Source organism: Saccopteryx leptura, chromosome 5, assembly GCF_036850995.1.
Source record: "Saccopteryx leptura isolate mSacLep1 chromosome 5, mSacLep1_pri_phased_curated, whole genome shotgun sequence".
In the NCBI taxonomy this organism is placed as follows: Eukaryota; Metazoa; Chordata; class Mammalia; order Chiroptera; family Emballonuridae; genus Saccopteryx; species Saccopteryx leptura.
In genome coordinates, this window is record NC_089507.1 from 167,589,798 (window position 1) to 167,617,753 (window position 27,956).

The following is a 27,956-nucleotide window of genomic DNA, read 5'->3' on the forward strand; positions in this document are numbered from 1 at the left end:
TTTTAAATTTTACTCTGGTTTAACCCATTCTTGAAACTCACTATTCAACCAAACCACAGTTCTCTGATACTCACAGGGTCAAAAGCTCTTTCTTTCTGTGTTTTAACCTTAAGAAGTGGAGCCTTGCTATTGCGCAGACCTGCATTCTCCAGAGTTGCAAGTCACTCACAGTCCTCTGAATTTCAGGGAGAGAAGAGCAAGCCAGGTCCGTTTCATCTAGGCTTTCGGAGTCTCTTCTCATTTCTGCTTGTGCAAAATAAACACACACACACACACACACACACACACACATACACACTTGGGTCATCAAAGTTTTCTCTTTTTAGAAAAAAATTGTTTTAGGATGTTTATGGTTACAAAACAAACAATATAAGCAGCAATTTATGTTCACATCCATTCAGCAAACTCAGTGATAAAACATTCTGAATTCATACCAAAGGAACAATGCAGTAAAAGGTGATCTCATTATGCCCAGTCTTTAAAAAGGCATGGAAAGTCCTATATATAACAGTATTCTGAGGGACTTAAGAAATCTTCTCCATAGAATTAGCTAGTTATTGATCCCTAAATGTCTACTATTACATTATCAATAATTCAGAAGTCTAGGTGAAAGACTAGGTATGACCTTTAAAACCACAAGACCTGTACCTGATTTCCAAATATATGCTTTACAAGTTATGTATTTTGGGGCAAATCACTTAACTGCTCTTGAATCTGATTTTCTCATGTGTAAAATAGTGCCAATGGCAGTTGTTGGAATGATTATTGTAGAAAAGCAATCCAATACAGCCAGACATTGATCAAAGTACCTGGCATAAATCCTCTATAAATGATAGCTTTTATTATTATCACCTATTAAAATGCACAAGAGATGATTCTAAGCCTTATCCTTCATTCAGACTTTAGTGGAATTTTGTATATGAAAAAGCTAAGAGCAATTTTTATACAAAATATCTGCTCAGACTTCAGAACCCTGGTGGAAAGACTTTCACATCCTCAACATATCCAAGAAGCCCTGGGCATCTCAGGATAGAAGGAAACTGCCCAAAGAGGAATGAAGTAGTGCCTTAAGAGAAATGTGGTAAATTCTAAGAAGGATCTGTGTTCAGTCCTAGTAATGATGTTAGGAAACAATGACAGCCCTGCCCAAACAGCCGAGTCAAATTTGGAGTGACTCCCATTCTTTAGTGTGAATCAGGTATAAGATAGTATAAATACTAAGTTGATATATGACTATTTGGAAATTGATTTTATATGAATTATACAAATGCATTTACCTTGTTCAATAGTTGGTATCCCTTCCACTTTCATGAAGACTTCATTCAGAGTTGGCACAGAAATATCATAACTCACCACACCCTGGCCAGAACCCTTATCAAAATCACCGAAAAGGTCTAAGGCAACAAACAGGAATAGATACATTTGAGATACCACATTGATAACTAAACCTAGTGAATTAACATATTTAAAAGATGATGCAGAAGAATGTTCAAAAAATTTATGTTTTTGCAATATCACAGTATGCAAAAGCAAATTTTCACGGAATGCCCACCCCCTCTGAAATGAATATGTCAAACCCCTTCCTCCACTCTCAAACTGTCTGTACTCTGCTCTGTCTTCTAGTCTTGGTCCACGAATGTCCTGCCAATGACTTTGAGAAAGTCTAAGCCAGGGGTAGTCAACCTTTTTATACCTACCACCCACTTTTGTCTCTCTGTTACTAGTAAAATTTTCTAACCACCTACTGGTTCCACAGTAATGGTGATTTATAAACTAGGGAAGTAACTTTACTTTATAAAATTTATAAAGCAGAGTTACTGCAAGTTAAAGCATATAATAATAATTACTTATCAAGTACTTTATGTTGGATTTTCGCTAAGTTTGGCAGAATAAATTTCTATAAAACAACTTACTATAGTTAAATCTATCTTTTTATTTATACTTTGGTTGCTTCGCTACCACCCACCATGAAAGTTGGAACACCCACTAGTGGGTGGTAGGGACCAGGTTGACTACCACTGGTCTAAGCAATCAGAGAGAGCATCATCTTCCCACTTCTATACCACAAATCAATGTGTACTTCCATCTATGGCTTTTCCCTCTGTGTAGATGGAAGACTTGTAGCTGCTCCCATCAAAGGATACCTCTTGACTTGTGTTCTGAATTCCATCCTCCTTATACATCTCAAAGACTTCCCAAAATAATTTCTCTCCTCTCTCTCTCTCTATCTCTCTCTCTCTCTCCCCCCCCCTCTCTTTCCTCCTTCTCTCTCCCAAATCATCAATTTCTCCTACATGTACTGGGTCATCCAAACAAACAGCATATAAGGTTGGCCATTAAACAAAGACAAGCAACAGAAAAAAAACAAACAAAAAAAAAACAAATCTCCTCCTACACATACACACACACACACACACACACACACACACACACACACACACCTCTAAGATATATATACTTTGCTGCCTTTAATTTGTCACATCCTATTCAACTTAACCCCACAAATCCAAATGTTATTCCCTATCCTTCCACAGAAGCTGCTCTTTTTTTTATTTAGATATTTTTACATTTATTCATTTTAGAAAGGTGAGGAGAGAGAGAGAGAGTGAAAGTGGGGAGAAGCAAGAAGCATCAATTCCCATATGTGCCTTGACCAGGCAAACCCAGGGTTTCGAACTGGTGACCTCAGTGTTCCAGATTGACTCTTTATCCACTGTGCCACCACAGGTCTAAAAGCTGTTCTTTTCAAGGTTATCAATAATTTCATGTTTTTTAATTCAGTGGACAAGGTTTTTTGTTTGTTTTTGTTCTTTTAACTTGGTCTCTCTCTCTCTCTTTCTCTCTCTCTCTTTTTATACTCAGACATTGAAAGCTGTTGACTACTTCCTCCTTCTAGAAACATTTTCTCCCTTTAATTAGTAAGAACATTTTCTCCTATTTTTCACTAGGGCTTGATTTCCACCACCATCTGACTCTCCTCTACATTCTCCTGAGGGCTCAGTCCTACATCACTTTCTATTTCCACACACTTTAATCCCATCTTTTTACATTAAATCCATCTATATGTTAATGATTCCCAGATTCAATTCTCACTTTGTTCTCTGATTTCCAAAATCTTAAACTGACTGTATATAATACTTGACATCTCCACTTGGAAGTCTAAAAGCATCACAAAGTAAACATTCCCAAAATAGAACATTAATTCCTCCTTCTCCATCTTATCCCTTTGTCTCCCCCATCATTTTGTAAGAAACATCACCACTTTCCACCCAGTGATTCCAGCTAAAATTCTAGAAGTACCTCCTGACTATTCACTTTTCTTCATGTTCCACAGACCAGCCAACAGCCAGATACTCTGACTATATCTCCAAATATATTTCAAACCCACCCACTTCCATCCATCTTTCAACTGGTACCGTGGTCACCCAATGACTGCCATCTTTCACCTATGCCTCTGAAATGATCACATGGTCTCTCAATGTCCATTCTTGTTCTGTTATATCAGGGTGATTTTTTTGTAACCAGAAGATGAAATGTAAGTCACATCACTTCAATTCCCTATTTAATGACTTTCCGTAATTTCTCAATGCATTTAAAATAAAATTCAAAGACCATACCACAGCCTCTAAAGCAGGGGTCCCCAAACTATGGCCCACGGGCCACTTGTGGCCCCTGAGGTTATTTATCCGCCCCCGCCGCACTTCCAGAAGGGGCACCTCTTTCATTGGTGGTCAGTGAGTGCAAAGCGCGGTGTCGGTCATGTTCAGTACTACTTCCAGTGATGCTGGACACATGCATCACAGCTCTGGAAGTGCATCACATCATTTGTTACGGCTAGCAGTGACAGATATGGAACCGGACATTGACCATCTCATTAGCCAAAAGCAGGCCCATAGTTCCCATTGAAATACTGATCAGTTTATTTAAATTTACTTGTTCTTTATTTTAAATATTGTATTTGTTCCCAATTTGGTTTTTTACTTTAAAATATGTGCAGTGTGCATAGGGATTTGTTCATAGTTTTTTTTATATAGTTCAGCCCTCCAATGATCTGAGGGACAGTGAACTGGCCCCCTGTGTAAAAAGTTTGGGGACCCCTGCTCTAAAGCTTTACATGAGCAAGTCTCTATCTATCCCTACTCTTACCCATCTCCACCTGCTTCTCTCCTCCCTCACTCACTAACTCCAGACACCTCCTTTTCCCCTCTGCTTGGAACACTTTTGAGCATATTTCTTCTTGTGGTATTCTACAACTTTATGTAAAACCCCAACTTGACATTAGTCATCTCTCTAATCCATGTCACCTCATTTATTATGTTATTATATAATTGTGCATAGTTTGGTTTATTGCATGTATCCTCCTGTCCTACCCAACAGAATGTAAGTTCTAGGAGGATAGACACTTCTAAGTCTTATTTAATTCTGTGTTCTTAGCACCTCGAGCAGTGTATTTTATACAATAGGTCCCCCATAAACATTTATTGTGTATCTAGTCCATGAAGGATAGTTGAATGAGGATGCAAGCTTCTTTGAGAAGCCTCTACATTGGGTGGGGTGAGGGGCCAGCAACATTACCGAGAGGAACGAGATGAACACTGAGGTTGTAGAAGCACTGTGTTTACCTTCATGGCCTACAGATGGCATGCAGGAGACTGTTCTATTAGGACATTGTGTATCACTCTACTTGGAGGGGCTTGGGCTCTGCATTAGGAGGCTGCCGTGGGCTGCCATAGCAACACCAGGGACTTTGAATATAACAAAAATATTTTTGTGATGGTATCAGCGTATAACTGACTCTTTCCCTTCCCTTACTAAAAAGAAAGTTGGGCTAATTGCACCTCACTGGGACCAAGGAGAAAATAACAGTCTACTCTGGGCCATGGGTCTGAGGATACCATCTTCCATGCTACTATAAGGACATACAGAGCTGCCATATTTGAGGGCAGCACTAAATCTGCATTCCTGAGTATTTGCCTAATCATCATCTGAACCATCCAAATGAGTCTATTTAAATCAGGCCTGTAGAAACAAAAAGGAAGCTGTTTAAATCAGAAAACACTGAGATACATTTCCCCATCACACCCACCTCACAGTTGTGAGAACTAAATGCATTGATATAAACTGCTCACAAAAATTAGGGATTTTTATCGCTTCATATTCATTTTGAAATATCCCCTAATTTTGTAAGCAGCATATATGAAACCATTAGAACAATGCCTGACTCACAGTAGGCATGATACAAAGAGGTAGTGATTATTAGAATTACTTATAAAATAAAGCCTTAGTTGGTACAACCATGCGGCAGACTGAGAATCCAAGGTGAATGCTTTTGTAGAATAAATAAGTTATGTTTTTCCCTATTAAATATATATGTACCCAGTTAAACTAAAATACAAAATGTAACCTTTAGCAGATACCTTGGTGCCCAACCCCCATCTCTTCTGCTCTTACCTATACACAGCAAATATGCTTATTAAGAACACCTGCCTGAAGGCATTTTTTTTCCTGGGCTCTGTAGTATGCTAAGCTCCTGTTGAGCACAAGCTAGATGGGTCAGAAAATTAATGCTTCTGGACACATCTCTTAACCAAGAGTGACAAATAAATATCCCAGATTTCTCACACCTGTGGTGACATAATTCTGAACCCTTCACTAATTCATTTATTTCTCCCAGGAGTATTACACAGCAATTGCTTATTGTGATAACCTATTTGATAATGCAAACATCCCTGGATTCCTTCCCTTCCCTCTCTCCTGTCCCCTTTCCCTACTGGTGCTTCTAGGCATCAATTTCCAAACAAACTGCCTTGAAATCCTCATCTCAAGGTTTGCTTCTTAGGAAGCACAATATAAAACAAAATCCCAGTCCATTAAACAATGGCAGTTGGAATAATAATGGAAACACTTGTTCCCAAATTTCATTCCGTTGTAATCATATTTAAGTTACCTGGAAATTTATTTGTCCTTTCCACAGGCAAAGTATACACAAGCTTTTCTTTGCTTTCTGTTTTCAATTTAGCATCAGGGATGTGATGATTAATGAAGGATGTTATTTTTTTTGGATCACATATTTCATTTCTGTACAAACTAATGTGTAAAAGAAAAGACAATTCATTTGTATTTTCTCCAGTGCTAACACAAAAGAAGAGCTTTCTATTGAATATCTAGCCCTTAGGTACTACTTTACTTGCCTTCAGGGAACAAACAAAATGAATAAGTAATAATAATAAAGCCATCAGTTTGAAAAATCTTCTGATCTATACAGAGAAAGTGTATAAACTCAGAACATCTACAAATATACAAACAAATACACAATGGAATTGAAATGATATATATCAGGTAGGAAGATATATAGAGAGAGGTGAGAACATTAGACAGAAGAGACTTCTTAGGGAAAATAATTACTATACTAGACCATGTAGATATCAGAAATTAGTGGTCTATGGCTAACATGCATGTTTCATTTTTCCAGAGTTTTTGTTTTCATTCTTTTTTCCTGGATGCACTTTCTTGTTAGATAAAGCTCTACTCTACGACACAAGATTTACTCCAACTTTTGCTCACAGTTTCTAAAATCATTTGGTTCTGTATCCTATGAAAGAAGGACAGTATGTCACAGATGGTGTGGATCAGCCGAAGAAAATGGGAAGGTAGACTTTGGGCTGCACAGAGCAGCCACCTGGAAAGTGGCCCATGCAGTAGCCCTGCTGTGATCCATCAGCCTGGTGCTCATAATTCTGAAATTTTGCTTGTTCACAAAGGAATGCAGTAAAAACATTTGGGAAACACTGATCAATACAGCTTGGCAGAGCTAAATATTAGACCAATTCTCTCTCACAATTGTCTACCTTTCCACTATTGAAAAAAACATATATTTTTATAATATATTATAAATATATAATATTATAAAATATATAATATACATAATAAATATATAATAATATAAAATATATAGTATTATATATATATATCCAATTTACCCCCAAATACTTTACCTTAAGTGATATCCAAGGCCACATTTTCTCTTCAGAAAGACAGAAGAGCCTGCGCACTTCAATCTCCCACTGGACATGATCACTTTTCTATCTGAGTAAAATAAAAGCAGGAGAAAAAGGATGACAGGGGTCCTTTCTTCCCTCTCTAGAAAATACAGATGAGGAACCAAAGCTCAGGTTTCCAAAGAAGAAGTGTCCTATGGGCGTTGCTATAGTTAAGGTTCATTTAAAAATTTGAAATACACATTACAATTGATACATTTAAAATGAGCTTGTGAGTTCCGCTTTATTTCAGTGTCCTCTAAAAATGAAAACAAAGAGAGAGAAAGAAAAAACAGAAGTTACATGGGTGCATTTTCTACTCTGAATGGGAAGCGAATGAATGAGTGGATATTTTCAACCAAATATATATTAAAGGATATTTAAATTAATCAAAAGCTAATCTGAAAAATGAATCACAGTTTTTTATAGTCACTAGATGACTATAGAGCCAGCGAGGAATTCTACAGTGGGATGCAGTTCTTGTCACTCCCCAGACAGCTATGTGAGAAGGGCACACCGAGGCAAGGAGAGCAGGGCTTTTGCACTGGGAATCAAAATTTCCCAAATTCTTTGTTGTAATACTGAGATAATTACCAGCCAGGATGTCAATCTCATCCAAGAAATTGGTACTCAGGAGGATCACACGGTCTGCTTTGCGCTCCTTGAGGAAGCCCCACACTCGATGCCTTGAAAAGGGATCCAGTCCAGCAGTTGGCTCATCCAGTAGCAAAATCTACAAAGGATGAGGATGATGATACAGAAAATATGTCTCTCTCTTCCATGTGTACTGTGTCCTGATGATAGCATTGCTAACGATAAAAACCCTCAAAATGATAACAATCCAACCATTTATGTCCAATATATTCATGTCATAGTGAAACACAGCAGATTGTCCCTTAATACATTTCTGTGTATCAAAAGAAGCCATGCTACTTTTCATGGTAAAAGAAGAGCTTGACTTTTTTTGATAGTCCCTCTGCATTCCTCCACATGCACAATGGCACTTACTTGAGGATCTCCTAAAATGGCAATCCCAAAGGTCAGCTTTCTTTTCTGTCCTTCACTTAAATGTTTAGCAAGGTTATCCTGAATGTTTTGTATGTCTAACTCCAATAAAATTCTTTGTACCTATAGAAGAAAATATACAAAGCTTAAACTCCGAGATGATTCATATTATGCAATTTTAGCTGTTAATTACAGCAGTAAATGTTTTATATAGGACTTCAAAGCATAAATTCTAATTGTAAGCAGGACAGGTACATCACTGAGGGTAACTCTGTGGTCACAATGTAATGTGACAAATGATTGACAGTTTAATTAATCCATTCATGTAAATCTACCTCTTGATCCACTTTCTGTGGCTGAATTCCTTTAATTTTAGCAAACAGCCTGAGGTTTTCCTTCACAGTAAGTATGTCAAACTGAACATTGAATTGAGGACAAACACCAGTGATCTTTCTGATTTCCTCCAAGTCTTGCATTTCAGAGAGATTTTTATTGTAGATGGTAACTGACCCTAAGAATAGAAGTGTGAAATTATTTTAACATTTGAAAGATAATCCATTTTATTTATGCTTGGAGATCTTATTCATGAAAATATTTGAATATATGCACAAATATCTAAAATATGACTTCCATAATTTATTAACAACTACTAATTATTTTTTTTATTTTTTATTTTAATTCATTTTTCAAGAGGGAAAAGAGAGAGGAGAGAAGAGCAGGAAACATCCACTCCCGTATGTGCCTTGAGCAGGCAAGCCCAGGGTTTTGAAACAGCAACCTCAGCATTCTAGGTGGATGCTTTATCCACTGTGCCACCAGAGGACAGGCACAACTACTAATTATTTCTGAGGGACGTTCATGCTCAGAGTAGTGTGTATCAATGGAATAAAGATAACAATTTTTATTAAATTTGGGAAATACATTCAAAATCATATAGTTCTGATAAATAACTTTAGATAGACATTACCATATTTCCCCATGTATAAGATGCACCTTAATTTTGGGGCCCGAAATTTGGAGAAAAAAAAAAGTATTGCATGAAGTTATTGAACTCGTTTTATTCATCATAAAATCCATACAACTCATCACTGTCACAACTCTCATCCATTAGTTTGTCCTCATCTGTGTCTGATGACAAATCAGTCTTCATATGTTGCCTCGTCTTCAGTTCCAACTATTTCATTTGAAATGCCACAACCACTGTATAAGACGCACCCAATTTTTAGACCCCAAATTTTTTGAAAAAGGTGTGTCTTATACCTAGGTAAATATGGTATTTTCTCTTAAGCAGTCAAATATAAACCCTGAAATGAGGCTACATATCATCTCATTCTGTTATTAGACATCTTGCCTTGAGAAATTCTTTTTGCTCACCTTCTGTTGGAACAGACAACCCACTGAGGATGTTTAGCAATGAAGATTTGCCAGCTCCACTATGACCCAGAATTGCTGTGATTTGACTTTCATATATGTCAAAGAATAAGCCTGTTTTTAAAATAAAATATTAACATCTAAGAAGGCGTTAGAGCTGTTTCCAAAGACAGAATAAGAGATGCATACATTTACATATTTATATATGCACGTGCATGTACACTGGAGGTAAGGGGAGTGTTAGCATTTGGAAGGAGAGTTAATTTTATCTTCTTTTCACTCCAAACAAGAAGAAATTCTTATAGAAGTTGAAGATGTTTAGACATAAAAAGATCACAGTTTTCGATAAGTATAAAAGTAGTTTATAATGTGCTCTGGAAATTAAAATAATAGACTTAAAAATACTTCAATATATCCTTGGCTAAATTTAAAGAAAGAAACCATAAATCTACATGGTGTTTGATCAGAAAAACCTGGAGTGACAATAAACTTGCTGATATAAGTACATTAAATTCTCAAAGTAAAATCCAATCTCAAGGTATAAGTAGGGCTAAGTTAAGAGTTGCAATTGCTAGAAAATAAGCAATATAAACACAAAGGACAGAGAACCTTCCACCTTTGGGAGGATCTATGGTTTATTTGAATATGTGTTATAGAAAACAACATTTGTTAGAATATTTAGTATCAGATGTGTTGGCTCATTCAAAACTATATATTATGTTTGTCATAAGATATTAACTTGTGAAATTTAATTAATAGCCCATAATGTTACTCATCTTGTTTTAGTTAACATCACTAGTACATGTAAATGATGGGATTTTCTGGCTAATATTTAAAAATTGTCAATTTTAAGTCTAAGCGTCTTTTCCTCATAGTGCAAATAAAATAAAATATTGCTTACAGCACATTCATCTTAAAAAACAAAGTTAAATTGCATTTTTCATTGTATGATCCTATTTTTATAGATTGACAGATCCACAAAACATCTAGGAGGATTTAATCATGGCTAATTTCCACATGGTGAAGTTAGACTGTATACTTTTTTTCATTCCATTTTGCTTATCTATATTTTATAATTTTTCACATTGAATTTTCTGCAATTTTTGAAGTAACAAAGTCAACCAAATGATTAAATATTTTTCTTTACCTTTCAGTGCTTCCACTTTTCCGGACTTTTCTTTATATTCTTTTTTAACATTTCTGATTCTGAAATGATGAAAAGAATGCTTACTTAGACCACACACACACACACACACACACACACACATCCTCACACAAACACCTCTCTAGATAAGTGACTGTCAAACTTGAATGCACCTTAGAATTACAAAGGGAACTGCTGCAAAACAAGGCAGAAATCAGGCTTGGATCGATTAGAGATGTCACGGTTACATAAGACCATGTACAATGCATCCTCAAGTTCAAAGGGAAACAGAGGTTAGTCACCTTCTTTCTGAGTATGAATGAGAATAAAGATAAGAACACTTATTCAAACAATATGCTGGTGGTGGTTGGGGTTATACCAAAAAGTCTGAAATTTTAAAATAAAAAGACTTTATAAGTGCTAAATCTGACAGAGCATTTTATTTCCACTTCTCTTTGTATAGTGTGACAACTATCATAGCGGGGCCTTAATGTCTTATTTTAATAATTAATTCCATTTAGGATCAGCTGGTTGTTCTGGGATTTCAGAGATAAAGGTGGCCATTTAGGTTTAGGGCAGACAGTCTGCCTATGTTCTGGGAATGTTGCATAAATGGTCTAAAGTTACAGGAATGAACAGATGTGCATACAAATGCCCTCAGAGAAGAAGAACTGGGAGATAGAGAATTATGGGTAAGAGGGAGCCAGCTGTGAATAAAAAAAATGAATAGTTTGCCCTGGCCAGTCAGCTCAGTGGTAGAGCATCAGCCTAGCGTGCAGGAGTCCTGGGTTCGATTCCCGGCCAGGGCACACAGGAGAAGCGCCCATCTGCTTCTCCACCGCTCCCCCTCTCCTTCCTCTCTGTCTCTCTCTTCCCCTCCCGCAGCCAAGGCTCCATTGGAGCAAAGTTTGCCCTGGCGCTGGGGATGGCTCCATGGCCTCTGCCTCAGGCGCTAGAATGGCTCTGATTGCAGCAGAGCGACACCCCAGATGGGCAGAGCATCGCCCCCTGGTGGGCATGCCGGGTGGATCCCGGTCGGGTGCATGCGGGAGTCTGTCTGACTGCCTCCCCATTTCCAACTTCGGAAAAATACAAAAAAAAAAAAAGAATAGTTTTACAGAACCAAGGTTTTGATTCTGGTTAGAACTCTGCAAGCTTTTCTCCATACTTTCAGATGCTGATAACTAAGGGCTGCTAGGGAAAAAGGAAGAGTTCATTAATATATAAAGCAGAGACTGCCTGGGAAAGGAGGAATTAATACTTTAGTACCTACTATATGCATAGAAAATCAAATTCACATGTTGCAATTTGACATCTGCCTAGTGGGTGGGAAGGACCAGCCATGTTTCTAAGAAAGGGTTGCTATATGAAGAAACAGATAGGCCTTATGGATTGAAAGAAGTTTCTAATGTTGAGAGGTAAAAGGGCAATTTTAGGCTGCCTTGCAGCCCTAGGACCTGTTTCAATAGTAACTGAGTAGGCAGACCTTGTCAATAAAGAGCTGTAATTTTTGACACCTAAGCCTGCTTTGCTACTTTGGTGTGGATCTGGAGTGATGTATCGTACTAGGGAGCCAAAAGCTTAAATGAATAAGCCTTGGGTCAGATGACTTTCCTGGTTTGTCAGTGGTCTCAGACCTCCACTTTGGTGAAGAATCAAGACTAAAAAACAAGGATGTCCAGAATCAACACTGCACAGACTGGTCAGGGTTGGAAGGGAAACAGGACAGGGTGAGGACATGTCACTTTTCTGTCCTTCACAGCAGGAATAGAACAGAGAACATTTTCAATCTGTGCAACTAACTTAACCTAAGACTCTCTTAGAGGACTGAATCTGAAAATTGTTATAATTTGAATAGTAGTGTGTGTGTGTGTGTGTGTGTGTGTGTGTGTGTGTGTGTTCTCAACTGGTAAAGAGGGACTGATGACATTGAAACAGTTTGGAGGAATTATTCCTCACTTGGCCTTTCTCTCTTTTGGACAGATGTTTTCCATGGATCTGGGAGGAGTTGCCCCTCAGAAAGCTTAACAGAAAATTGGGTCAGAAATAGAAGGAGGTAGGTGGGTTTCCCACTGCTCTTCTTTTTAGAGAGAAAATTTTCACTTCCTAGCTATAGTTCCATTTTATTCATCTATTTTTGCCTTCTAATATCTTTCCAGCAGCCAGAGGCTAAGAACACAGATGTTGTAGCTGGACTGGATTCCAATCCTAGTTTCCCTTTTATGAGTGTTGACACTGGGCAAGAGACTTAACTTTTCAATAGTTCACTTTGCTCATTTGTTAGGTGGGCAACATAAAAGTGCCTTCCTCATGAGCTTTCTGTGAGAATTAAATGTGTATCTCGCACATGCTAAGTACTATATGAACATCTGTTAAATAAATAAAAGGTTAATATTTAAAACTCTCTAATTCTCTAAGATGAGTGCATGTTAGAAAAATTGATAGAGCTCTTTAAAAATCCACAGATACTTGGGTTCAAGCCCACACCTCGGAGTTAGAATCACTGGAGGTGGGATCTGCGAGCACAGATGTCTTAAGCACGCCTCATATGAAACTGTAACAATTCACCCTGCATAGTAGACATTACTCCTGTTTCACAGAGGACATTGAGACTCAAAGAAACTTATTTGTTTTTCCACCATTACATATTAAGTGAAAGGAACATGTGGTATCAAGATATAAACATTTGATTCCAAATTTATTACCCCTTCCATTATGCCAGATGAAACTATGGAGGAAGAAATTCAGAGAAAGAAAAGAGCAAGTATAAAAGAGAGGTGGGGAACAAGAGACAGAAACAAGGAGGGTGAATTCTATATGGCACCTGAATTAAACATACATGAAACAGTTATATTTGTTCAAGGTGAATATATGGTCATTTTTTAGATTTAAGAAAAATGAAGTAGTATTTGTTATTAAGGCCCTTCAGATATAAACCAGAAGTGACAAAAAGACAAGTATACAAAGACAGAAGGTGATAGAGTGACAGTGTGTGGAGCTAAGCAAAGAGAATTTCTTTTCAAGCAGCAGTTAGGAGACAGTGGGAGAATCCAAAGTGATAGTCACAAAAACAAATTTCCTCTCCCATATGTGGCTTCAGGCTCACCCTGTTGCTATTGCTCATTAATTCATTAGCCTTGCACCCATATATTAGTATAAGTGTGATTACCTGATGGCCTCCTTTCCCTGAAATTCTGGAGCTATGGGTTCAAAATAATCATGAGAAGGATGCTCAGGATCTACTTCTTTCTCAATGATCGCATCAGTCTTTCGGTGTTGGAAAGAAGATGATGAGTTCAGAAAAAATAATGGGGAATAACGGCGTTCATTTCCAACTAATTAATCAGGAGGCAAAAAAATATTGGATCAGTAACATTAAAACAATGAGCAAAGAATCCTTGTTCAGAACAGTGCAGAATGTCTTAGTCTTTTAAGCATCATAGAGAAATTCTTTTTTAGCCTCCTATTAATAAGTGTATTATCAAGAGAACTTGATAATTAAGAAATGAAAATCCATAGGATATAACATATAATCACAAAAGTTAAACAATAGAATTTTCAACAAAGCATAAATAAAAGACTTTAATAAAATGTGGTCTAAAAGGTATTCAGAACAATGGATAAAACCAAATATTTGAGGGGAGTCTTAATATGGCATAAAATTACTAGTAAATATATTTGTGAACTTAATAAATTATTTAACCACAGCAATATGGATGAACATAATACTGAAATCTATATGGCACCTAAATTAAACATACATGAAACAATTATATTTGTTCAGGATGAATACTATATAGTCATTTTTTAGATTTAAAAAAAATGAAGTAGTATTTGTTATTAAAAGGCCCTTCAGATATAAACCAGAAGTGAGAAAAAAAAACAAGTATACAAAGAAACAATCATTACTGCTGTCAAAGTAGAAGGAACATAAAAATATTAAGATAAATAAATAAGAAGACTATACAAGGAAAAAAGCATTCTGATTCTAGTGTATGTGAAGGAATTCTGGGTTTATGTAAAATTCTTGGTTGTTTGCAATATTAAGAAATCTAACTGGGCAATATACTTCCATAAATATGAACAATATAGAAAATTTTTCAGAATAATGCTTAAAATGTTTCCTCTAATTTTCATTTTGTGAATTCCTTAAAGAACAAATATCTCCCCTTCTACAAATGGTCTTCCCACAAACAGGGGGTAGGGAAAGAGAGACACTGATTATTTCACATGTGAGGCCCTTTCTTGATGTATTTAGCTTACAATCTACCTAACATTCTTGTAAAAAGAACAAATATTTACTAAAAAGTACTTTCACTGTATTATCATCTTATACTGTACAAGCCAAAACTATCTTAAGAGCTAAGTTATTTCAGTTTGTTTTGATACAAATCCTAAATATCATTCTTTGAAAACACATGCAGGGATCCTTAAAAAAGTAACATTATTTAATACTATGTAATTATAATATGCATTAAAATTATCATGATTGTATATTTATAATGTATATTATATTAAAGTCAGAAGAATGATTGTTTTTATGTAAATGTTTTTTCAGACTATTAAAACTATGAAGTAGAAATAAAGAACTCATTCAGCCCATCATGGGAAATACTTGTATTCATGATTTCTTAAAAAATATTTATATAAAGCCTTAAGAAAAATCTTTAATATGATCAATATCTATAGAGATCAGGGAAAAAAATTCACTATTACTTACAGGGTAGAATTTTATCAAAGTATAATGCCAATACCAAGTACAAAAAAGCATCAAAAGCCAACATAGCAAAAGTTGCTATCATTATATATGAGTCTCCTGATGGGTCAGGAAAAGTTACACCATTCATATTATATTCCAGGTGGATAATCTAAGATTCAAACAAAAATAATAATGAACAAGTAAATAAAAGCAATGCAGTGTAACAGCAAGAATCATTATTTATTAAGTAACTTTTTTAATAAGCCTTTTAATAGTTATTAGAAAACTATTCCTACTTTACAGAAAACAAAGGAATGTCAGAAGAAAATACTGATTTTTTAAAAATGCAATGTTCTAAGAATAGGAATTTAAATTATAATTCACTTGCTTGTTTTCATTGCAATATTACAAAATATCTGTCCTGTGCAACAAAGAAATAAAATTTTAGAAAATACAAGGAATTCTTTGGAGCATCTTATCAGAATACCTAAGTAAGAACTTAACTCTTTTTCTAGTCATTACTGCAAATAAAGATTTGTATTTATATTTTTTTATGAAATAATAGCTACTATGTTCTAGGCACCATTCCAAGTGTTTTTTCTTTTATCCAATTTAATCTTCATCATTACCTTATGAGGTCAGCACTATTATGTTTACCTGCATTTTAAATATGATAAAACAAAGACACCGAGTGGCTTAACCAAATGAAGTCAAAAATCACATAGCAAGGAATAGCAAAGCTAAAATCAGAATACAGGAAGTTCAGCTTCCAAGCCCAGTTCCTTATCTAAACACTATACAACTTTTCAATTTATGTTAAAATGTTAACATTTAATGAAAAAGTTGGGTTTATCCTAAAAATGCAAGGTTGGATTGACATCTGAAACTCAATCAATGTAATTCGACATAAAACAGATTGATGGAGAAAATGTCAATATACAGTGGTAGAAGCAGAAAAAGTGGTAGATAAAATTCAGTATCTGCTTACAATGAAATCGCACAAACTAAGAGATCTTCCTTCCCCATGCTGGTGAATTACATGTATGAAGACTAACACCAAAAATCATGCTTAATTGTGAAATGTTAAAAACTTTTTCTTTGCCTGCATTTCTATTCAATATTGTATTAGATATCCTGATCTGTACATTAGGCAAGAAAACTAAGTAAATAGCCCTTTTAAGGACTGCAAAAAGATAAAAACAAACCATCATTATTTGTAGACAAAATGTTTCTATATAAGCAAGAACCCAGATAAAACCATAAAAAATATTCGATTTAATAAAAGAATATAACAACAACACTAGACACAATGCCAATGTACTAAAATCAGTTGCATCTCTCTACATGAACAACACACATTTAGAAATAATTTAAACATGGATGTTTTTTATAATGGCATCAAAACTATCAAAAACTTTGGAATAAATAAAAAAATTGCAAGACTCTATACTGAATCTTAAAACAATTACTAAGGGAAAATAAATATGAAGATACATCATGTTTATGATAAAAAAAAAAGTATTAATTTTCTCCAAATTGAAAAATTCAACTGGCCTTGGTCTGTTGGCTCAGCGGTAGAATGTCGGCCTGATGTGTGGAAGTCTGAGATTCTATTTCCAGTCAGGGCACAAAGGAGAAGTGACTAAATGCTTCTCCTCCCCTCTCTCTCCCCCTTCTCTTTCTCTCTCTTCCCTTCCTGCAGCCATGGCTTGAATGGTTCAAGCAAGTTGGCTCTGGGTGCTGAGGATGGTTCCAAGGCTTCACCTCAGGCACTAAAATAACTCAGTTGCTGAGCAATGGAATGGCCCCAGGTGGGCAGAACATCAGCCCCAGATGGAGCTTGCTGGGTGGATCCTGGTTGGGTGCACAGAGGAGTCTATCTTCTGCCTCCCACCTCTCACTTAATAAAAAATAGAAGAAAGAAAGAAAACTTCAGCTGCAGCAAAATGTCAACACCTTTGCACACACATACGGTGTGTGTGATGTGTGTATAACTTGATAAATTAATGATGTAAAAATGATAAATCACACTGCAAAGAACCCAGCATAGAAAGATTCTCTTGAGCCTGACCAGGTAGTGGCTCAATGGATAGAATGTTGGCTCGCGATGCTGAAGACTCAAGTTTGAATCCTGGAGGTCACCAGCTTGAGTGCCGACTCATCCAGCTTGAGCATGGGCTCACTAGCTTGAGCATGGGATCATAGATATGACATCATGGTTGCTGGCTTGAGCCCAAAGGTTGCTGGCTTGAGCCCAAAGGTTGCTGGCTTGAGCAAAAGGTTACTGGCTCAGCTGCAGCGTCCCAGTCAAGGTACATGTGAGAAAGCAATCAATGAACAACTAAGGTGCCACAACAAAGAATTGATGCTTCTCATCTCTCTCCCTTCCTGTTTGTCCCTATCTGTCTCTATCTGTCTGTCTGTCTGTCTGTCTCTCTCTCTCTCACTAAAAAAAATAAAAGACTCTTGAAAAAGAAAAAAAGTGGTTGAATTGTTACTATCAGATATCAAGACATATTATAAAGCAAAGTCATTAAGACAATATGACAACAGTGCACAGATGGACATATGTGGGACAATACATGATTGATTGAATTATAACAAAGGAAACACTGCAATTCACTTTGGGAAAGAATGGTCCTTTCAATAAATGAGGCTAAAGCAATTGGATATTTGCATAGAAAACTAAATATTGCCTCTACCTGGAGACACACAAAAGTTTTTTTTGAAAGAGATTTTATATCTAAATAGACAAGCAGAATCAATCAAGCTTCTAGTATAAAAAGGTAATAGAAGAATATCTTTATAATCTCTAGGTAGGCAATGATTTCTTAAACAGAGAAAAGTTCTATATAGAAGAAAAACTTGACAAACTAGACTTTATCAAAATTAAGAACTTCTGTCCATCAAACAAAAACATTAAAGATATTAAAAATGTTGGCATCAAATAATTGCAAAATGTCACATATTCAGCAGGTATAAGAAATTCTTACAGCGCATAAGGAAAAGATAGAAAACAGTTTAAAAATTGTGAAAAGGGGCCCTGGCCGGTTGGCTCAGCAGTAGAGCGTCGGCCTGGCGTGCAAGGGGTTCCAGGTTCGATTCCTGGCCGGGGCACACAGGAGAAGCGCCCATCTGCTTCTCCACCCCTCCCCCTCTCCTTCCTCTCTCTCTCTTCCCCTCCCGCAGCCGAGGCTCCATTGGAGCAAAGACGGCCCGGGCGCTGGGGATGGCTCTGTAGCCTCTGCCCCAGGCGCTAGAGTGGCTCTGATGCAACAGAGCGATGCCCCAGAGGGGCAGAACACCGCCCCCTGGTGGGTATGCCGGGTGGATCCCGGTCGGGCGCATGCGGGAGTCTGTCTGACTGCCTCCCCGTTTCCAGCTTCAGAAAAATTGAAAAAAAAATGTGAAAAGGCTTGAACTAGCAGTTTATAAAAAACAAAATCCAAAAAATACCTCGATAATCAGGGAAATGCAAATTAATTCCATGATGATATATAATAACATATCCACCAGAATAACCAAAATTTTAAAGATTGACAATACCAAGTGTTGGTGAAGATTTGGAGCAACTGAAATTTTGACACACTGTTGGTGCAAAGGTAAACTGATGCTACCACTTTGAAAGATCATTTGACAGTAGCTATTAAAATTAAAATATACAAACTTTAGGTCTCACTATTCAATTCCTAGATATATACCAAACAGAACTGAATGCCTACATTTACTAGGGAATATATATAAGAATTTTTTGCAGTTATTGCTAATAGTCAAAAACTGGAAAATATTCTTGTCCATCAATAAAAAAGCAACAGTATATTCACACAATAGAATACTCTATAACACTATTCTATTATAGCTACCGAGAAACTATGGATGATGCCTAAAAACAGTGTTGAGTGAAAATACCCATATTTTCAAAAGTACACTTTGCACAATATCACTTTAAGCTGAAAATAGGCGAAACTAAAAAATTACATTTAGGAACAGGTACTTAAGTTATAATTAAAAGCAAGAAAATAATTATCATAACACTCAATTCTAGGAGGAAGGAGTGGTTAGAGGAGTGTCTGTGGTTGTCAGTGCCCTATTTCTTGATCTAGTTCATGAATCCTTTTATTCACTTTACAATTAATTATTGGTTAAACTCCATATTTGCATCTTGAAAGTTTTTCATATTTGAGGTTTCAAAAAAGAGGTTTACCAACAAATTTAAATAAACTCGCAGGATACTTTATGTGAAGTGAAAAGAAAGAAATATTGTATACAGAAATAAAACAAAGACAATGCTTCAAAATGAAAATACAGCTACAATGTGAAAATTTGGAAGATTTTCTTATTCAGGTTTGCTTGTGAGATGACCATTATTTTTCTTACAATGTAACAATGTTTTCAAATTTGGCTTTAGAGAGGGATTGTTTAAAACAAAATCTCTTAACCTGAAAATGTTGATTATGAAGAGTCATGAAGTATCAAGTTCTTTTGAAAATGCAATAATAAGCCAATTAACTATTCTCTCACCTGGGCCACTCCAGCAGCAAAGGCAAAGGGGCTAAAAATGCTCAAAATCCACTCCAACGATGAAGGAAGTTGTCTATAAAATGCAGAGAGTCCCACACTCCCCCCAAAGAGAGTGAGGAGAAACACAACCAAATTGGTGAGGGCAGTTTTCTTTAATAACATGCTTATCAGGAATGCTAATGCTATCTGAAAGAGAGAGAAGACATGTAACTGTTCTAATAAATTTAGTTCACTGAGAATCATTGGTAGCACAATTCAATAAGAATCATAATATCTTTATGAGTAAGTCAGTGATGAAAATATTAAGGCAAAATTATGCTCAGTCTTTCTCTCAACCCCTTTATAAACAGGATCCCCATGTGCCCTATTCAAATGTTGGGCTTTTTTTGCTGAAGAAAGAGTGGGAACAGCTGAAAGAATTGCTGAAGGAAGGGTGAAAATGCAGACATGGAAGACTGAAAGAAACTGTATTAAACTCCTAAAGAACATCTACACACCTTCTGCAAAAAACGCCCTGAAAGGTGGGAGAAAATACAGTATGTCCTCAGGTTACAACAGTCTCAACATGGGACATTTCGAGTTTACGACGCTCACTCCCGTAAAATCTTTTAAAAATTGAGATGTGAGTGTTTCAGCTTACACCATTAGCATCGTACTTACGAACTATGTGGGCCAACTAATTTGGTTGCGTGGCAGAAGAATACGCAGTAACGTAAAATATGAGTGAGGAAGTTTGTGTCCCCCAGTACGTTTACTTATGCCATTTTGGACTGTTAAAAGCATAAGTGTTCCGTTTGTGTTGCTTTGTTTGGTGACTTTTTTACCCTTATCATGGGTCCTAAATGAAAGTCAGAGCTACAGGCATCTCATGGAGAGGAGCTGTCCTGAGGACCTCATTCAGCTGGAGAAGCAGCTGATTGAAGAGGAATAGATAGAAACCCCAGAACCCAAAAAATTTACTACCAAGGGTTTGACAGAAGGTTTCTCTATGGTAGAGAATGGACTGGCAAAATTTCAGGCTGAGGAACCCAGAGACAACAGATTCAGTAAGGTCTACAGAGCTGTTATGGATGCCTTGTAATGCTATAGGCAGGTTTTAGAAGAGAAGAAGTCATCAACCTTCCAGACTATCCTGGAACAATTCTTTAAGAAGGTAGAGAGGACTGCAACAGATCCTGTACCCTCTACACCAGCTACTTTTTGAGATGAAACACCTGTAGTACAGGTAGACTCATCCTCAGCTTCTCCTGCATGTCCTTTAGGCAATCTTGATTCACCTGACCCAGTATCTCCAGTACCTTCTGCAGGTTCTCCTGCCTCTCCAGCTTCCTCATCCCGACAGGTCACTCTCTCCCACCTTGCAATGCCCCTTTTATTGTGCAAGCCAACCACAGGAACAAAGGTAAGGGATTTTTTTTTACACTCATTTTTTGACATTTTTTTATTACTATAGTACAGTGTACAGTACAGTATTTTTTTTCTTTTTATGTGTTTTCTTAGTTGTGTTTTTATGTTCTAAATTATGATTTTACAACTGAGTTAAGATAGGTAAGTGACTTAGACTTAGGTGTGTCTTGACTTACACCAAAATTCAGGTCACATCACTGTCAAAGGAGTGGAATTGTTTCATAACCCAAGGACTCTCTATAGAGCCTCTTGTTCAGAGAATCAGAGAAGGGAGAGGGGATCGGTGTGACAAGTCAGGACAAGGTGGGATATTTATTAGAGGAAGAAGAGTTGTGCAAAGCTACCACATGATGGGGAAGTTTGGGGGGGAATATGGTTTGACTCAAGTGCCTCTTTATTAATTATCAACAGAAGTGTTAGATAATTTAGAGTCAAATAATTTTTTTTGAGGTATCATTTCATTAATTCAGCTCTTTATGTAAAAAAGAAGTCTAATTTTATTTAGGTTACAAGTTTTTTTCACACTTATATAGACTTTCTCACACAGACATGCACACACAAAATGGGCATGAAAGAAACAACTGTAGAGCCTGCTGAGACAATTTTTGCTACATAGAGCTAAGGTGGAAAACAGAGAAAGTGGTGATCATTGCATGAACTTACCATGGATAAGCCATATAAGAAAAAGAGTGTAAATATGACCATGAAGCCCGTCATGACTATAATTTGGGTCGATGTTATGATAATTGCAATGATTATGGAAATAATAAAGATAAAGCCAGCATAGGTTAAACCCCAGGACAACCTAAATAAAGACAAAAAGTTATTGCAATTATTTTACTTTTAGTACAAAATACTAAAAACACAAAATATCTAAAGAATAATGTAATAATTGTCTCTATACCTTTCATCTAGATTAATAACTAAAATATTACTAATATTATATTGGCATGGCTGTGGCTACTAGCTAGGTGTCAGCTCTGTATTCACGTACTGTATAAACACTATGAACGTTGTATAAATAGTATCATCTTGTGTGGATTCTTGTACAACTTGTCTTTATCAATCAACATATATAATAGTATACCCTGATGTGTAATATTTTATTGTATAAATATATTTCAAAGTTCTCCTGTCCATAAATATTTTCATTGTTTCCTTTCCCCCCTTCCTTCCTCCCTCCCTCCCTCCCTCCCTCCCTCCCTCCCTTCCTTCCTTCCTTCCTTCCTTCCTTCCTTCCTTCCTTCCTTCCTTCCTTCCTTCCTTCCTTTCTTTTTCTTTCTTTCTTTCTTTTTCTTCCTTTCTTTCTTTCTTTTTCTTTCTTTCTTTCTTCTTTTGCTTTTTCTTCTCTTTTTTCTTTTTTTTACTAATGTAATGTTTCTAAGAGTATTCTTATACTTGTCTTTTTTGGGGGGAGAGGCTGCACAAACATTTCTCTTGGATAAAATTGCCGAATTAAAGGGGGTAAGAATTTTGTATCTTCAGATTTATAATGTATTACCAAAGCGTTCTACTTTTAGAATTCAAAAGAAACTTAACAGCTCCTAATCAATTGAGTAATAATGCATGCATTGGGGCAGGTGGTAATTTGACCTTTCTTGAGGATCTCAGACATCAGCACCTCCACTCTCCTTAGTAGTAGAAAACTGACATTTTATAACTTCACTAAGCCCATTCCATTCTTGCTATTCCTACTTATGATTTCTTTATTTAAACTGATATGAACTATGTTACACTGTAAGAGTTTACACTGTTTTGCTTTAGATATGCTAGTGGTCACATTTTTATGAGGTAGTTATCAAGAAACGGTATTCAACTTTATATCTAACAAGCCTATAAGGTGTTTTAGACCAACTTTCTCATTTTACAGATGAGTAAACCACAGTCCCCATTATTAGTTAAAGGGCCTATTCGGGTCAACAGAGTAAAACCATTTAAGAAAGCTAAGATGAAGTCCAGAGCTCTTTCCTTTACTTGCAATCAACTAATAAGTAAAAATTCAACAGATGAAAAAATAGCAAATGTATTAAGACTGGGAACTTACATCAATATGTCACAGTAGAACATGTTTACTGCTTATTTGACAATTTTTTTTAAATTTCAAGATTTATGTATTTTTAATTGCATTTATTGAAGTGACATTGGTTAATAAAATTATATAGGTTTCTGATGTACAATTCTATAACATATTATCTGTATTCTGTATTGTGTGTTCACCACCCCAAGTCAAGACTCCTTCCAAAATCATTTATCCCTTCTTTACCCTCTTTAATTTCCCCCAACCCATTTTCCCTCTGGAAATCACCATACTGTTGTCTGTGTCTATGAGTTTTGTTGTTGTTGTTGTTGTTGTTGCTTAATCCCTTCACCTTTTTTACCACCTGCCAACTGTCAGTCTGACAGCTGTCAGTCTGTTCTCTGTATTGATGATAGTCTGTTTTTATTTTGTTTGTTAATTTATTTTGTTCATTAGATTCCACATATAAGTGAAATCATATGGTTCTTTTGGCTTATTTCACTTAGCATAATACTCTTTAGGTCCATCCATGCGTCACAAAAGATTAAGATTTCCTTCTTTCTACAGCCGAGTAGCATTCCTTTGTGTAAATGTACCAAGGCTTTTTTAACCACTCATCTACTGGTGGACACATGGGCTGCTTAAGTATCTTGGCCATTGTAAATAGTGCTGTGGTAGACTGTAAGTGGCAAAAAGCCTTTGTAAATTCGAGGCTTAGCAAAAGGCTAAGTTCCCCCCCCCCACTTCCATATCGGCTATGAAGCTGAGTATCTGCACTCATCCCATAGCCCCATTTCACTTGCTTAAGTTGCTGGAAGCAATTTACATGCCCTTACTCTCACCCTTTGTTTGTTCAGATGTTGGTGGATTTCACTTATGCATGGTGGGGGGATTCCTGTTTATGCCTTAAGAGAGTTCCTGTTTTTGCCTCAGATGTGTGACTTTTTATCAAAGACTTCCTTATTTGTATATGGCTATAAAATAAAGTAAACTGGGGCTGTGTCTCTCTTGGATATTGCCATCTGCATTGAAGAGACTTCCTGATCCCATCCTCTTTTCTCCGTGAGACTATTTTCTTAATTCTGCACCATTCTCCCTCAGGACCCAGAATTACTAGCTGTGCTGGTCCGTGGCATAGTGCTGCAATAAACATAGGGGTGCATATATCCTTTCCAATCAGTGTTTTGGCTTTCTTTGGACATATTCTCAGAAGTAGAATTGCTGGGTCATAAGGGCTCATTTTTAATTTTTTTAATAAACTCCATACTGCTTTTCACAGTGGTTGCACCAGTCTGCATTCTTACCAACAGTGCATGAGGGTTCTCTTTTCTCCACAAGTACAGGAAATTAAAACATTACCTATAGAAAGGAACTTATTACAGAGTTGGGGATAGGAGAGTGAGAGAAAACCTTCATCATAAACTCAAGAAAACCTTCATTATAAAAACAAGACTAGTCAAGCCAGAGGGAAAGGAGGGTGGGGAATGCGGGTGGAAAAAAACTTTGCACCTCACAACACTTATTGGTTTATGTATTGATGATAGCCATTACAACAGGTGTGAGGGATACCTCATTGTGGTTTTAATTTGCATTTCTCTGATGATTAGTGATGTTGAACATCTTTTCATATGTCTATTGGCCAATCATATGTCTTCTTTGGAGAAGTATCTATTCAGATCCTTTGCCCATTTTTTAATTGGATTGTCTTTTGGGAGTTGAATTATATAAGTTTTTATAAATTCTGGATATTAACCCTTTATCAGATGTCTCACTGGTAAATATGTTCTCCCATTCAGTGGGTTGTCTTTTCATTTTGTTGATGGTTTCCCTTGCTGTGCAAAAAACTTTAGTTTGATGTAGTCCCATTTATTGATTTTTTTCTTTTGTTTCCCTTCTTATATCCTCAAGAAGATACATCAGAAAAAAATGTTGCTGTGAGACTTATTTTTAAATTTCATGTCTTTACAATGATTTTGCCTATGTTAGAAACATCAGCATCTTTTAAAATGCACAACATGTTCTGCAGATTCTACTTTCTGAGAATATAAGGGAAGTACAACAGGTAGAAGTTGAAAAAACCACAGGGTAGGAATTACAATGACAGGAAATTAAAACATTACTTAGAAAAAGAAACTTATTATGGAGTTGGGGTGGGGAAGAAAGAGAAAATCCTCATTATAAACTCAAGAAAACCTTCATTATAAAAACAAGGCAACTTAAACCAGGGAGAAAGAGGGGTGAGAAATTGAAGTGGAAAGAGACCCTGCATGAGGCATAGGTGGTATAATGCAGTATGTAAGGGTTTTATATTGAGTAGGACACTTGAAACCATTGTCAACACAATAAATTTAAAATAAAAATTTTAAATATAAAAATAAAAACAAGGCACCCGACCAGGTGGTGGCACACTGGATAGAGCATCAGCCTGGGACACAGAGGACTTAGGTTCAAAGCCCTGAGGTTGCCACCTTGAGCACAGGCTCACCAGCTTGGGGATGGGGTCACTGGCTTGAGTGTAGGGTCATAGACATAAGCCTATGGCCACTGCCTTGAGCCCTAAGGTTACTGGCTTGAGCCAAAGGCTGCTAGCTTGAGCAAGGGGTCACTTGCTCTGCTGTAGCACTCTGGTCAAGGCACATATGAGAAAACAGTCAATGAACAACTAAGGTGCCGCAAAAAAAAGTTGATGCTTCTCATTTTCTCACTTCCTATGTGTCCATCCCTACCTGTCCCTCCCTCTGTCACTCTCGCTAAAATAAATAAATAAACAAACAAGGAAATTCAGATATCACACTTAAAGAATAAATATTGACTCCCTTGAAGGAGAGGTGGAAACCACAGCAACAGTCCCAGTGGGCAAGCACTGGCAACGCCCATATCCCAATGCCCCTAGGCAGCAACAGCAGAGGGGGTGGCAAGACCACACGTAGGGAACACAGAGGCTACATCCAGTGGACTCCAGTGGCCAAAACCTTCTTTTACACAGAAAAAATAAGAAAGCAGAGAAATGCAACACAAATGAATCAAGAGAAATCCCCAGAAAAGAACCTGAATGAGTCAGATATAACCAAATTACTAGATGCAGAGTTTATAATAACGATTGTTAGGATGCTCAAAAATATTAGAACAACAGTAGATGATCATTACAAACACCTAAATAGAGAGATAGCAAATATAAAAAAAAAACATTGAAATAGCAAAAAGAATCAGTCAGAAATGACAAATACAATATCAGAAATAAAGAACACAATGGAAGGAATTAAAAGCAGGATGGATAAAGCAGAGAATTGAATTAGTGAGTTAGAGCACAAGATAAATGAAGGCACAGAAGCAGAGCAGAAAAAAGAAGACAACCAAAAAGTCTGAGGAAACTCTAAGAGAGCTCTGTGACAACATGAAGAGAAATAACATCTGCATCATAGGGGTTCCTGAAGAAGAAGAGAAATAACAAGGGATAGAGACTTTGTTCAAACATATCATAGCAGAAAACTTCCCTCAATTAAGGCAGGAAAACATCTCACAAGTTCAAGAAGCAGAGAGAACTCCATTAAAGAGAAACCCAAAGAAATCTACACCAAAACACATCATAATTAAAATACCAAAACTAAGTGATAAAGAGAAAATATTAAAAGCTGCTAAAGAAAAAAAGGCTATCACATACAAAGGAGCCCACATAAGGATGACTTCTGACTTCTCAACAGAAAACTGAGGCCAGAAGGGAATGGCAAGAAATATTAAAGTAATGCAGAACAAGAGCCTACAACCAAGACTACTTTATCCAGCAAGGATATCATTTAAAATTTAAGGAGAAATAAAAAGCTTTCCAGACAAAAAGAAACTCAAAAAATTCAATACAACCAAACCAATGCTGCAAGGAATGCTAAGGAGCCTATTGTAAACAGATCAAAGGAGAAAAAATATATAGCAAAAGAGGAATATAGTTTTAAAGAATAAAATGGCAATAAACAACTACATATTAATAATAACCTTAAATGTAAATGGATTAAATGATCCGATCAAAAGAAATAGGGTAGCTACGTGGATAAGAAAACAGGACCCTTACATATGCTGTCTGCAAGAGATACACCTTAAAACAAAAGATGCACATAGCCTAAAGATAAAAGGATGGGAAAAAAATTTTCATGCAAATGGAAATGAAAAAAGAGCTGGGGTAGCAATACTTATATCAGACAAAATGGACTTTAAAACAAAGGCTATAGTAAGAGACAAAGAAAGTCACTACATAATGATAAAGGGAGCAATCCAACAGGAAGATATAACCGTTATAAATATTTACACACCTAATATAGGAGTACCTAAATATATAAAGCAGACGTTGATGGATTTAAAGGGCCAGCTCTACAGCAATACTATAATAGTAGGGGATTTCAATACCTCACTAACATCACTAGATAGATCCTCAAGAAAGAAAATTAACAAAGAAACAGCAGACTTAAAGGACATACTAGATCAACTCGATTTAATAGATATCTTCAGAACCTTTCACGCTAAAGCAGCAGAATATACATTCTTTTCAAGTGCTCATGATACATTCTCTAGGATAGACCACATGTTAGGGCACAAAAGCGGTCTCAAGAAATTTAAGAAGATTGAAATCATATCAAGCACTTTCTCTGGTCACAATGGCATAAAACTAGATATCAACCACAACACAAAAACTGAAAAATACTCAAACACTTGGAAACTAAATAGAATGTTATTAAATAACGAATGGGTTAACAATGAGATCAAAGA

General features: G+C 36.4%; 1 protein-coding gene across 1 annotated transcript in view; it reads right to left on the bottom strand.

Annotated features, from left to right (window-relative positions):
- The window catches only part of LOC136406695 (ATP-binding cassette sub-family A member 6-like), a 95,841-nt gene that overhangs the window by 55,201 nt on the left and 12,684 nt on the right, over positions 1–27,956 (bottom strand). Inside the window, exons 7-19 of the mRNA XM_066386732.1 lie at positions 21,848–21,989; positions 19,778–19,963; positions 15,278–15,425; positions 13,727–13,892; positions 10,561–10,619; positions 9,417–9,527; positions 8,378–8,553; positions 8,046–8,165; positions 7,632–7,770; positions 6,996–7,086; positions 5,948–6,087; positions 1,278–1,394; positions 75–243 (exon numbers count right to left, since the gene is read on the bottom strand). Of these exons, the coding sequence (XP_066242829.1) occupies positions 75–243; positions 1,278–1,394; positions 5,948–6,087; positions 6,996–7,086; positions 7,632–7,770; positions 8,046–8,165; positions 8,378–8,553; positions 9,417–9,527; positions 10,561–10,619; positions 13,727–13,892; positions 15,278–15,425; positions 19,778–19,963; positions 21,848–21,989 (1,764 nt within the window). The remainder of the gene's footprint in view (positions 1–74; positions 244–1,277; positions 1,395–5,947; positions 6,088–6,995; positions 7,087–7,631; positions 7,771–8,045; positions 8,166–8,377; positions 8,554–9,416; positions 9,528–10,560; positions 10,620–13,726; positions 13,893–15,277; positions 15,426–19,777; positions 19,964–21,847; positions 21,990–27,956) is intronic.